Source organism: Thamnophis sirtalis, unplaced genomic scaffold, assembly GCF_051295495.1.
Source record: "Thamnophis sirtalis isolate CommonGarterSnake01/CBP01778 unplaced genomic scaffold, rThaSir2_p1.2 scaffold_3, whole genome shotgun sequence".
Taxonomy (NCBI): domain Eukaryota; kingdom Metazoa; phylum Chordata; class Lepidosauria; order Squamata; family Natricidae; genus Thamnophis; species Thamnophis sirtalis.
This window is the reverse complement of record NW_028261383.1, coordinates 80346303-80358889: the sequence shown is the minus strand read 5'-3', so window position 1 is coordinate 80358889 and position 12587 is coordinate 80346303. Positions and strand designations below refer to the sequence as shown.

At 35.9% G+C, this 12587-nt stretch overlaps 1 protein-coding gene across 3 annotated transcripts in view; it reads left to right on the top strand.

Moving 5' to 3' along the window:
• Positions 1 to 12587, top strand: part of DAG1 (dystroglycan 1) — an 81243-nt gene that overhangs the window by 38296 nt on the left and 30360 nt on the right. For all 3 annotated transcript variants that reach the window (XM_014054146.2, XM_014054145.2, XM_014054147.2), the window contains exon 2: positions 4044 to 4439. In XM_014054146.2, coding sequence (XP_013909621.2) covers positions 4161 to 4439 — 279 coding nt within the window. In that variant the 5' untranslated portion in view covers positions 4044 to 4160. The remainder of the gene's footprint in view (positions 1 to 4043; positions 4440 to 12587) is intronic.

Sequence of the window (12587 nt, the reverse complement as noted above, 5' to 3'; positions counted from 1 at the left end):
GAAAGAGTTATGAAGTGTAAACCTTACACTTCATACAATATGTCAATCAAATCCATCCTATCAGTCTAAATAGAGCAGAAGTTATCAAAGTCCAGAAAAATGGAAATCTAATCAACAAAGCATAAGAAGATTTTCAGGTTTTTCTCAATCAAATGGACTTTTAAAAAGAAAATGGGCCAGATCCATTTTGCTTTTCTCTCACAGGAAGACAAAGTATCTCTTCATGGCTCATTCCAAGCTAGGTAAGGAGCACTTCCAATTTTCACAGGAGCTGGGACTGAGGTGCAACAACTGTAGAGCAATCTGAATTAGTTGAAGCTAGATGTGAGCAGAAATCTTAATATAATATGAACAGTGTTCTTAGACAGAAATCAGGTCCTTTAGGGTTTTTTTTTTGGCAATATTTATTTGCTAGATTTATAGCACTGTCCACCTCAACTACATAAGTTTGAGTGGATAAGAATATTAAAAATGATAAACGTACAAAAAAACCCTATCAATAGTAAGTGTAAAGAACAGCCAAATACTATGGGTAATGGAGAAAAAATCATGAATAGTAGAAATTGCACAATAAAGTTAAAATTCATTGGGCGTAACCATTGTGTTTAAATCTGTCTACCATGAAATTGCATCCTAATGATAGTTAAGGAAAATATTAATTCTTCCAAAACAGTGCAAAACATGATTTGGATTGATTAGAAAATATATTTTCCTGTACTGAAAGGTAATAAGATCCGTTCAATAAAAACTGGAGTAGTGGCAAATAGTAAAACATAAGTAACTTTAATTTCCTCAGCAGTAAATTATTTAGAATATATAGAACCTGTGGTAAAAGGATTAGAATTGTTAATTAAAATTGAGGTGAACCAAATTTACCCTGTTTCCCCCAAAATAAGACCTTCCTGGATAATAAGCCCAATTGGGCTTTGAGTTCATGTGCTAAAATAAGCCCTCCCCCAAAAATAAACCCTTCCTGAAAAATATTGCAACACAGCAGCAGCCATGAGGTGACTATCCTTGCCGTCTCCTGCACCTCAAAAATAATAAGACCTCGCCGAAAATAAGGCCAAGCGCTTATTTGGGGGGTCAAAAGAAAATATTATTTTCGGGGAAACACGGTAGTCAGCAGTGAAAAATTAAATTGAACTTTGGGTTCTTATGGGGAGAAATTGGAGGACTGAGCACATTGTACTCTGCCATGAATTCCTACTGGAAGACGGGGGTTTTATTTTATTTTATTCAATTTATTATTTTATTTATTTTAATTTAATTTATAAAATTTATTTGTTGCCCATCTCGTATGCAGTAACTGGGTGGCTTACAGTCTAAAATATTAAAACAGAAAAGGCATTAAAATCAACAGTCATGGCACACAGATAAAATCATGGGCAATTGCAAACCATTGAAAACAGATGGGAAAACTGGGAGCCAGACACATAAGGGATGGGGAGATGGTATTAGGTTTTAATTAATCAACCACATATGAAGCTTCCCCATCGGGTCCCCAAACCATCTGGCAGAGTCAGGTCTTCAGGCTCTTTTGAAACGTCAGAAGGTGGGAGCCAATCTCATTCCAGGTGGTGTTCCAGAGGGCAGGAGCCATGGCAGAGAAGACTTCTCCTGGAGCCTGTCAGTTGAAAATATTTGGCTGATAGGATATGGATCTTAAGAAAAAAGCGAACAAAAGAATAATACATTAGAAAAATAGGCTGATAAAGGAAAGTCCTGATTTGAAGATGAGCTGTGTTAATCTGAAATCCACTTGCTCAGATACCAAACAACTCTTCCATTTGACAAGTTGGTTAACTAGTAGTTAAGTGTGAGCAAGATGGCATGTATTTAAGTGAATATTATAGCTAGCTCAGAAATTGTAGTCCAAGGTTGCTTATTGGTGGTTCCTGAAATAGGGAAGTATCAAATTGGGTATCAGTTGTAGTGTAATGGTATGTGAGAATAACCTTGAAAGTCAGGAGGGAGAGTTGTAGACTGAAAAATTAGGTGTAAAAGATATCTCAGTCCATAGGAGGAGGAGGCACAGGAAGGGACCCTCCCTAGTTTTCTGGAGAACAAAAGAAAAGGAAGGGGGAAATATTTTCAGTCTTGCAAGACCTGTTAATATAATCTTACAATAAAGATAGAACTGGTACTCTTTGTGCCTCTAGTCTGTATTACCTTGAAGGGCTAATACATGGATCCATCGTTCTTCAATATTTTCAGTAATGACATGAGTGAAGAAGAAGAGAGACATCATATCTGTAGATGACCAGTTGCCTGTTGATGTGGGTGTTGGTGAGATCTGAATTAATGGTGACTGTTAAACATATTATAGGAGTAGGGCCCAAAGTACACATCAGTTGTTCCTTTGCAAGTTTTTTGATTGAGGTGCCACAAGGTTTAGGACCTGAATGACTTCAGTGAGGTGGCAGAAAGAATAGTTGCCAAGTCTGCAGATAATACAACATTGGGTAAGATAGCTAACTATCTAAAAGAGAAGAATAACATTTAATTGGACTGAGAAAACAGAATGAAATTTAACAGAGGCAAGCGTAAAGACAAAACAAAGAATGAGGAAAAAAGAATCAAATGCACAAGTATTGGATGGAGATACCTTACCTGATAATGGTTATGAAAAAGATTTTGGAATAAAGATTAATTGAAAACTGAATATGAGCCAAAAAGTTCAAGAAATAAATTGTTTATTGGTGTTGAAAGTTTGGGTTTTTAATGACTCATCAATGCAAATATTAGTCTAATTTATAATTTATATATGTGAATTGTTCTGAACATTATATTTTAAATGAGTTTTTAAAAAATAGATTAAAAATAGCCATAAATAGTGTACCAAATACTGCATAGCTATGTATTATCGCTGTTAACCTCTACATTTTTGTATATAATGAAATGTAGCTATCTACTACTGTGTTTCCCCGAAAATAAGACAGGGTCTTATTTTCTTTTGACCCCTGAAATAAGCACTTGACCTTAATAAGCCAATTGGGCTTATTATCCGGGGAGCTCTTATTATTGAGGAAACAGGGTAACTCTTATTTATGCCATATATTTTTAAAACCCATACTTATTTGGAGTTATTGCAGTACCAAAAGGAAAGTGGGAGGATAGCCAGTTTTAGAACACTTCCCTGCCAGAGGTTACTTAATAGTGATTTATGTTGTTTTTGGAGTTTATGACTGGTAGTGCAGAGTGAGAATTTGAGGGCTGTGTTTCAGAAGGACTGTTACTATTACTCCTTGTGTGGAAAAGTTCATTATGTGTGGATGTGGGCAGACTTTGGTCATAATTGAAATAGGAAGTCTGTAAATTTTCAGAGGAATGTTGCTGAATACATATTTTGTCAAAATAAACATATGCATTTTTGCAATATGACATAGTGGGTTAAGGATTACAGAGTGTCTTACATAGAACTTTGTCCCCAAAGGAAAAAAGGTCATATAAAAAGGCTGCCCAAGTTATGAAAATGTAATGTGGAAAAAGCTCAAAATAATGGGAATAATTCTGTCATTCACTACAAATGATCTTTTAGTCTGATAACTAAAATGTAAAATTCTTGCACAAGTGCGCTTTTGTTTCCTTGAAAGGTCATCTGATTCCATGATAACTCCTCAATTCATATTTTATTTTATTTAGATTATTGTGACTCATTAAAATTATTCATGGAGGGAGGAAACAGTAAATATCTTGGGAACTTCTAATACTGAAATTGCTAAAACTAAGGTGGCATGAGCCTGATTAAAAATGTAAATAAAAATCTCTTATAGCTCCTCTAAGAGCAGGATACTAGTTGAATAAGAAAGTACAGGTGGGAAAAATCTGTTCGGTCCTACGTTGGGTGGCATCCATCTGTGCTGAGGCACACCTGTAAAGTTTGTAAAGCAAGGACCTAAGGCCGGCTGCTTAGCTTCAATTCTTGAAAGATTTCGTGTACTAATTAGCTAATAAAATGAATCAAAGAACGTTTAATGTTCATTAAAATTTAATAAATTTTCTTCACTTTCTGATCACTGTTGTGTATGTTCTTCTTTCAGGCATCAAGACTGACAACAATGAATCTGGTGTGAAGACCTTTTGATTAAGCAACTTTGTATAGATTGTTGGTTCTGAGCCTTATTTTGTGGCTAGTATAAGAGGCGCATATCATTAAAATGAATCCTGGATTTGTACAACTACCCCCAGTATTGGGGAGGACTTTGCTGGTTCTGACATTGATTACTTCAGCTAAGTGCCATTGGCCCAGTGAAACCTCAGAAGTTGTACGGGACTGGGAACATCAGTTAGAAGCCTCCATGCATTTGGTGCTTTCGGACCTTCGTGAGAGTGCACCAGCAGTGGTGGGGATTCCAGACAGCTCTGCTGTAGTAGGTCGCACCTTCAGAGTCACCATCCCTACAGAACTTATAGCTTCCAATGGAGAGATTATCCAGGTGAGAATTTAAATTGATTGATTTGATTTGATTTATAACCCTTATGTAGTCTCCAATCTCACACAAGTGACTCTGGATAAAAACATGCAAACTGACCAAAATATATGCCTCGCCCTCCCCTCCCAATAAGAAACTAATAACTATTAACAGAAGCAAAGCTCATTTCACCTATGATCCAAATATCTAGGAAAACACCCAGGTCTTCAATGCTTTATGAAAGGCTAATAGGGTTGGTGTCATCTTAACCACCGTCTATGTCTGGGTATCTTTGTAATAGGCAGAAGGAATAACTGAGGAGCAGAAGGAACAGCCACAACCAAGACAGTGGTCAGATAAAAGATATCTAAGTCTAGGCCAGAAGTATAGCCTGAAGAAGGAACTCAGACCCTTCTTAGTTCCCTCAAAATAAAAGAAGGAAGAGGGAAAGTGCAGTGAGATGTACAAGATTGAAGTCAACCCTTCAAGGTAGATTTACTTAGGCAACCAAAGTCATGCATGCTAATACTACTGTTTCTATAAGGATATAATAACTGTCGTGAGTTGTGGTGGCGCAGTGGTTAGAATGCAGTACTGCAGGGAACTTCTGCTGACTGCTGGCTGTCTGCAATTTGGCAGTTCAAATCTCACCAGGCTCAAGGTTGACTCAGCCTTCCACCTTTCCGAGGTCAGTAAAATGAGGACCCAGTTTGTTGGGCGCAATAGGCTGACTCTAAACCGTTTAAAGAGGGCTGTGAAGCCGTATATAAGTCTAAGTGCTATTAGTGCTATAACAGAATCTTGCAAGTCAGAATGTGCCACCCCTCTTCCTCTTCCTAAAGATTACTCCTGTTTCGGAGACAAGCTATGCCTCATGGCAGGTCCTGCTACCGAGAAGACATAACTCTGGGATCCAACATGTTGACATTGTTTAAGAGAAGAGATCTGGTGCATGCTCTCTACTAGATCTGGTGAGATGGGCAGAAGCAATAAGAGAAAGATAGTCTTGCATGTAGTTGGCCCCATGCCAAAACGCTTTACAGGTAATAAGCAGCACCTATTGAACTGTACCTAGAAGCCTACTAGGAGCCAGTGCAGCTCATGAAACAGTAGTGTTACATGGACGTAATGAGAAATACCAAAAACTGCCTGCACTGCTATATTCTGGACCATCTACAGCTTCCAAGTACCGTCCCATGCCAAGCACATTACAATAGTCTAATCAGGGGAAGGGTAAGACATGAGTCACTAGAGCAAGGCCTCCTGGTTCAGGCATGGGCACAGATGGTGTACAAGATTAACTTGTACAACTGCCCCCCCCCCGCCACAGCTACCACTTGCACATTGAGCAGGGATTGAGAGGAAATTTCACACCAATTTCTGACTAGGAAAGTGTACTCACATGTAGAGTTAAAGAGGTAAAATCCTCTGAACTAGGGGCTTTAAAACTCCATCTTACCAGGGTTGAGCCAAAGCTTTTTCTCCCCCATCACAGCTTCCAGACACTAGGAAAGGTTCTTGACATCATCACATGGTCAGTCCAAGGAAGAGATGTGCAATTGGATATCATCAGCATACTGATGATTCCGTATCACTTACCTACAGATGACCCACACTCAGCAGTCTCATATACAGTACTACTTAAAAGTTTGCAAGCCCTTTTGAATTTTAAATATTTCTACATAAACATGATCTAAAATGTGATCTATTCTCATTAGGGTCTAGTCCTGCAACTAGATAAAGAGAACACAAATAAATAAATGAATCAAAACCATTATACATTCATTAAGTTATTGAGGAAAATAATCTAATGTTACATATTTGTGCATGGCAAAAGTGAGGCAGCTTGTCAGGCACAACTTTATTGTATAATTCTCCAGTGAAAGAAGTAGTTGTGATGATGATGATTGACTTTTCTTTTAGTGGGAAAAATGCTGGCACAACTGACCTACCTTTGTTTCTTTTATTTCTTTCTGGACTGTCAGACAAAAAGTTAATTTGCACCCATAACTGAAAGGTCACCTTTATAGAAAGATAAACTTGGAATCATTTATGAGATACAAATGGCTTCCCAGACTATAAATAACTAAAGTAGTTCCCACTCTGACATTTCATCTCTTTCTTGCCCTTTCTTCTCTTTCATTGTGTCTCCCCCCCCCCCCCCCAACAAAGAGCTACTTATTATTCTGGCAATAAAAAAGTCCTTTTTAGAGTGACTTCTTACGTTAGGATTGTGAGGCTTATACACAAAACATGAATTTGTCAACTTGAAAGTTTACTAAAAATATAAAACACATCTGGCTACACAATTACTACACTGAGAAAATTCAGAAGTGATGGTTATTTTATTGTATTGAATAAATGCTTCTTACCATCCTAGTCAACTGTCTTATTATGCCTCAATAAAAACTGCTAGCAAGAGATTTCACTCACTCAATTTGCATTATTTTGTATCTCGAAATACAATCTGAAATGCAGCTACTGGAACTTCATTTTCAATTTGTGTGTATAAGTTGTTTCATTGTACTTTTATTTGGCCAGCAGTTTTGGTGTTATATATATTTTGGTGTTATGTTGGTGGCAGCAAGAATATATTATGCACAAAAATGGAAGCACACTTCGATCTCCACAAAGGACAAATGGCTGCAAAAGTTGATGGAGTTAGCAGAGATGGCTAAATTGACTTTGATTAAAGAAAAGAACACAATTAATATATTTTCATATAAAAGTAAAAAGTTTGGATTTTACCTTATTCTACTGCACAAAGGGAGTCAGAAGTCAGTGTTTTTTTCTTTTTCCTCTTTTCCCTACACTTTTCTCTCCATTATATTCCCATTATTTTCATTTTTCTTCGTTTTTCTGTACTTTACATTTTAATAAACTAATAAAAATAGTTGAACCATTTTATTTGGCCAGCAATGTCCATGCTGTTCATAGAAAAGCCAGTGGGCATTATTTTACAGCTTAAAGCTTTTAGTTGCATGTACTACTGAATCTTGCCATTAGCAGGCAAGAATATGCTTGCAACTTGTTAAGTGATTTCCAAGATGTAAAGAAATGGTTTTCCTCTTTCCCTTTTAAGCTGTTTACATTTATGCTCTAAGAATCTCAGTAGTTTTTGAATGGAATGAATTACAGGCAAGCGGTAGAGGTATTAATTTTGAATAACTTCAGAGGCTTCATTGTATAATTGACTGAATTTCAGTATGAGAGCACCTTATAAGAAAAGATAAGAAACTTCATATATCATCTTGATTTCTAGGTAACCCACTTTTCAAAAGGAATAAAATCTCTTATTCAAATTTGATGTCTTACATTTTATTCAGCTTGCCTTATGCAGCAGGCATGGAATTTTAAAACAGGAAGGCCCCTGAGATCAAACATTTAGGATCCATGAACTGCATAATAGATACTTATGAAGTGACATCTGCTTTGATGAAATGATTCAGACAATCCTGATTCACTTCAAGTGAAATAATGTGACCTTGTGATTTGTGATTTTAGATATTCATTTAGCATAATTGTATGGCCACCCATTTCACAAGAAATTATTCTGGGAAGCATACAACATTTAATTCAAAAATAAAATGATTCTCCTTGAAGTAGCTAGTGTGAGGAGCGACAACTCTTCCCAGCCTAATCCCTTGGTGTTCCCTGAAAAGCATCTGCCCAGCCTTGGCAGGAAAAAGCTCAGTCATCTTCTGTAGCATGAGTTCTGTAGCTTAGCTTCATTATGCCAAAGTTTCAAACAAAATAAAGTTCTTGTTCAAAGCTTTGCACAACTGTACAGCATAATAGAGGCAAGGTGAAAGAATACATTTATTACGCATCAAATATTGCATAAAATTGAATTCCTTTTTAATGCTAAAAGGAACAAAATAGTCTTTTGAAGTAGACTTTACTTCTAAGTTCCAAGGACTAACCTTTCCATTTTCTTTAGTTAATTGATTAGTCTAATTTTTGGCATCCATATGAACCTTTGTTGGATTAGCTTTTATCAGCTGCTTTGAACTCCTGAATATGCTTAATGTTTTTTAATCTTGTGATATCTTAACTTTTTAAAAATTCTTGGATTTATTAATTCCCCTTTGCAAGCAAGAAAATAAAAATTAGTAGCTCAATAATTATTGCACATTAGTTTGTTGGTTAGCCTGTATTAAATCCCATACTTTGTAGATAATTTGTTATTTAATTATGAGGTAACATCCCCTTGAAAAACTTGCAAACCTTTGTGAATTATTTGACACTTTGATCACTTCGAAAATACAGATGCTACATATGTGTTATTCTTCTATAATTGAATTGGAGAAAGTTCAAATGGAATCAACTTTGACTGGCACATCTATTTTCTGAGATGAGCAATGGTGGTGCAGTGATTATAGTACTGCAGGCTACTTCTGCTGACTGCCGGCTGCCTGCAATTTGGCAGTTCAAATCTCACCAGGCTCAAGGTTGACTCAGCCTTCCATCCTTCCGAGGTTTGTAAAATGACCCAAATTGTCAGGGGCAATATGATGACTCTGTAAACCACTTAGAGAGGGCTGTAAAGCACTGTAAAGCGGTGTATAAGTCTAAGTGCTATTGCTATTCTGTTTATCCCAGAAGCATGAGGTGCTGTGTTCCATTTTTCTGTAAAATTGTTTTATTTATCCATAAAGTTGCAGGGTACGGTGAGATGGAAATGAAGTGACAAGAGAATTGGAGTCAACTAGTAATAACAGTGAAGATTTTTTTAAAGGATTCTTTTACTTGTATATACCAAACAATATAAAAATAGAAATATCCATTACAATTCATCAGGGTGTTTTTGTTTAAGAGACCATAGAAAATCGTTGGAATGTTTGGGAGTTTTCTCCAATTGAAAATACTTACTGGAATCCATTAAAAAATCAAAATACTTTCTTAGACAATAATTATCATCCCAACAAATGGAACTTAAATCTGCCTAAAATCAACAATCACCCACACCAGTGATATGGTAACAGTGTACATTTCTTATCAAAAGTTACCTTTACAATATCTGCAGTTTTATAAATACTATATATCCAATTTTTCAACTGTGCCCTTTTTTCTGTCTGAAATTTTATAGGATTTGAAGACCAATAATTCCTGCATATAAAATATCATGCAGTTGCATTCCCAAGAAACAATGTTATACATGCCCTTCTTACAGAATATGAAGAACTCCATCTCCTACATCTGTTTCTCTGACATTGAGAAATGCTTATTTCCCATAGACTACATATCTCACTCTATAAAAACAAATTCTTATTTTAGTCAAATGGAGATATACAAGCCTTCTCTCTGAGCAAACCCTGAGGTGTATCTCTTGAGCTTGAGTTCAAAAAGCGATCTATTTCAGAGTCAAATACTATGGTCAGGGTATGCCCTTATTAATTTGCATTACATCAGTGAAAAGAAAGAAGAAAAATGCCCCTTATCTATCTGCTTTAGCAAAATTGCCCCTCTGATCTTTTTACTGCCAGTAGCTGGATAAATAGTACTTTCAATTCTGCATTGTTTTGGCCCCAGGCTCATAAGACCATTGTAAAATGGTTCCTTTTTCCTTGCAAGTAAAGGGCTACATTACTTTTCATCCAAAAGTGCTGAACAGGAAAACAATCTAACAAATAAACTTTCTTCCTAGTCTTTTTATCATAACTCAGTGAGTCTGTAAAACAAAATGTAACAGAAATACCATTATAAACTTCCAGATTAAGTCTTGAAGCATCAAATGGTGGAATTAGTGTCTTATAAATAAAAAAGCCATTAAGGTTGGTAGTAGTGACTGTATACTAGAACAGTATTTAAAAAAAATGTGAAAGAGGCTTTTCACGTTTTTTGTGTGTATTGTACTAAAGAATTAAACAACCCTTGCAGTGGCGGGATTCATTTTTTTTTACTACTGGTTCTGTGGGCATGACTTGGTGGGTGTGGCATGGCTTGGTGGGAGTGGCAGGGGAAGGATACTGTAAAATCTCCATTCCCACCCCACTCCAGGGGAAGGATAATGCAAAATCCCCATTTCCTCCTGATGAGCTGGGACTCGGGAGGTAAAGAATAGATGGGAGCAGGTGGTATTTACCTGTTCTCCGAACTACTCAAAATTTCTGCTGCTTGTTCTCCAGAACTGGTACCCCCTCTGAACCCTTGGTGTGATTACTGTGTTCCTATAAGAGAGGATAGTAGGCTAGATGAATCTGGATATGTGCTGGATATAGATTAATTGTGTAATTCTATGTGCTGTAATAGTGTAGATATTTTATTTCCTTTATTTATTTTTTGCTTCTTAGTCTGTCTGTTTCAGCCTTCCCGCAGTCTGAAGATGTTTACCATGCATATAAGTGCACAGATATCATTCTGATTTGTCCAAAGTGAAACCAGATTCTATCCATTGAATAAGCTCATTCACCAAATGACTATATAAAATGGTGGTTTTTGGACTAATGAACCATTTCACAATAAATCTGAACATTGCTGCTTAGTGAGCTCCAACAGAAACTTTTCCCCACAGAGAATGATAACAGTAATAATTCACTGGGAACATGTTTCAACAGGTTTACTCTTAAAAAGATTTCATATTGTAAATAAAATCTGAGGACTTTACTTAAAATAAGCCAGACAAGGTTGTAATTAGTTCAGCCTGTCCCAAATAAAACATAATACAATATCTATGCTAAGAGGGGGATTCTTCTGGAGCATTGGCGTGTGCCCAATAATTACTATTAATGCTTTTTCTTCTGACCTTTTGTGATGAAAATTGATATACTGTAGAAACTTTTAACTGAGCATGAACTCAAGAGTAAGGAATAAGTGATACAAGAAGCATTTCTCTTAAATATTTGTGCTAGTAAAGTGGTTATAGTTCAGGAGATTGTCTGCTAAATAATGGGATTGGTATTCTGCACATCTGAATCTGGATTTCTGGGACATCTGATGATATCTGCCATATTAAGGAACTCTGAATAAGCGTCTGACTTGTGATCTCTAATGTGTTTTTTATTGTAAGGGATTTGAGCCTTTTTACTTTTAGCTTGAAATGAATGTAGGACTCTGTCTAATTATAAACTGATTTCCCAGGCTAAATAATTCCTTGTCTCAACATTTTACATTCTACTCAAATAGCTTTGGTAGTCATTAAGAAATAGTATGCATTTATGTATGGTCTGGATAAAGGTCAGTGAATCTGCTCCCTGTTCAGACATTAGAGTATCTGCTGACTATAGGAAATAGTAGCAAGTACAAAGCCTAAAGCATCAATAAGTATCTGGTGCAAATGTTGTCTTAAGAGATTGTTTTTTCCTTTTGTCTTTTTGCTGTAGAAAGGTCATGGATATTGAAGTGTTCTCTTTTAAAATATGATATCTTGCCCTGAGTTTTTGACAATAAAATGGAAACAGGCAACAGAGTCACAGTTCAAGTGCTTCTATCACTCACAAGGAATAGACAATTGAATTGTTTTTTAGATTTGCAGCATTTCCTTATGAAAGAAGCATTTCATTCAATAGTCAGTGTTTTGCTGTGAGTACCGAGTGAAATTACTGGCATGCTCTGCAATAGAAGAGGGGAAATCTTTGAATAGTTGCTTTATAATAAACATGGGCACATCTGGAAATGAAGGCGTTATAGTAGGAGTGATAGAATGGAATTAGCTGGAACATCCGTTTATATCTTTGTCAGCTGAACAATGCTGTCTCACAGAGATGTTGTTATGGACAGGAACAATGAATGTTTTCTCAGTATAAATAATTTCTATATATTTCTTTGTTACCTAAATTTGACCAAAAATTTAATATGTATGGTAGAAATGTCCATCTCATAAAATTCCAGCTTCATTATACTGAATACATTGAATGTGTTTATTTGAAACAAAACAATCAACTACCATAAAGATAATTCATGGAATTTGTGTAATACTATATTGTGTCAACATTCAGGCAAGCTGGTTCAGTCTATTTAAATATAATTATAATACACTTAATAATATATGTTACATAAATACCAATTAAGTTGTGAATATCTGAACTCCCTCTAGTGGCTAAATAGATGTTTCTATTCCTAGAAGTCATACCTGACATTTATCTGCTTAACATTTTCAACATCTATATAACCTTTTTAGCATCTCTGCATATATGTGTTATTTTCTATTATGATTAGATTAACTCTCAAATT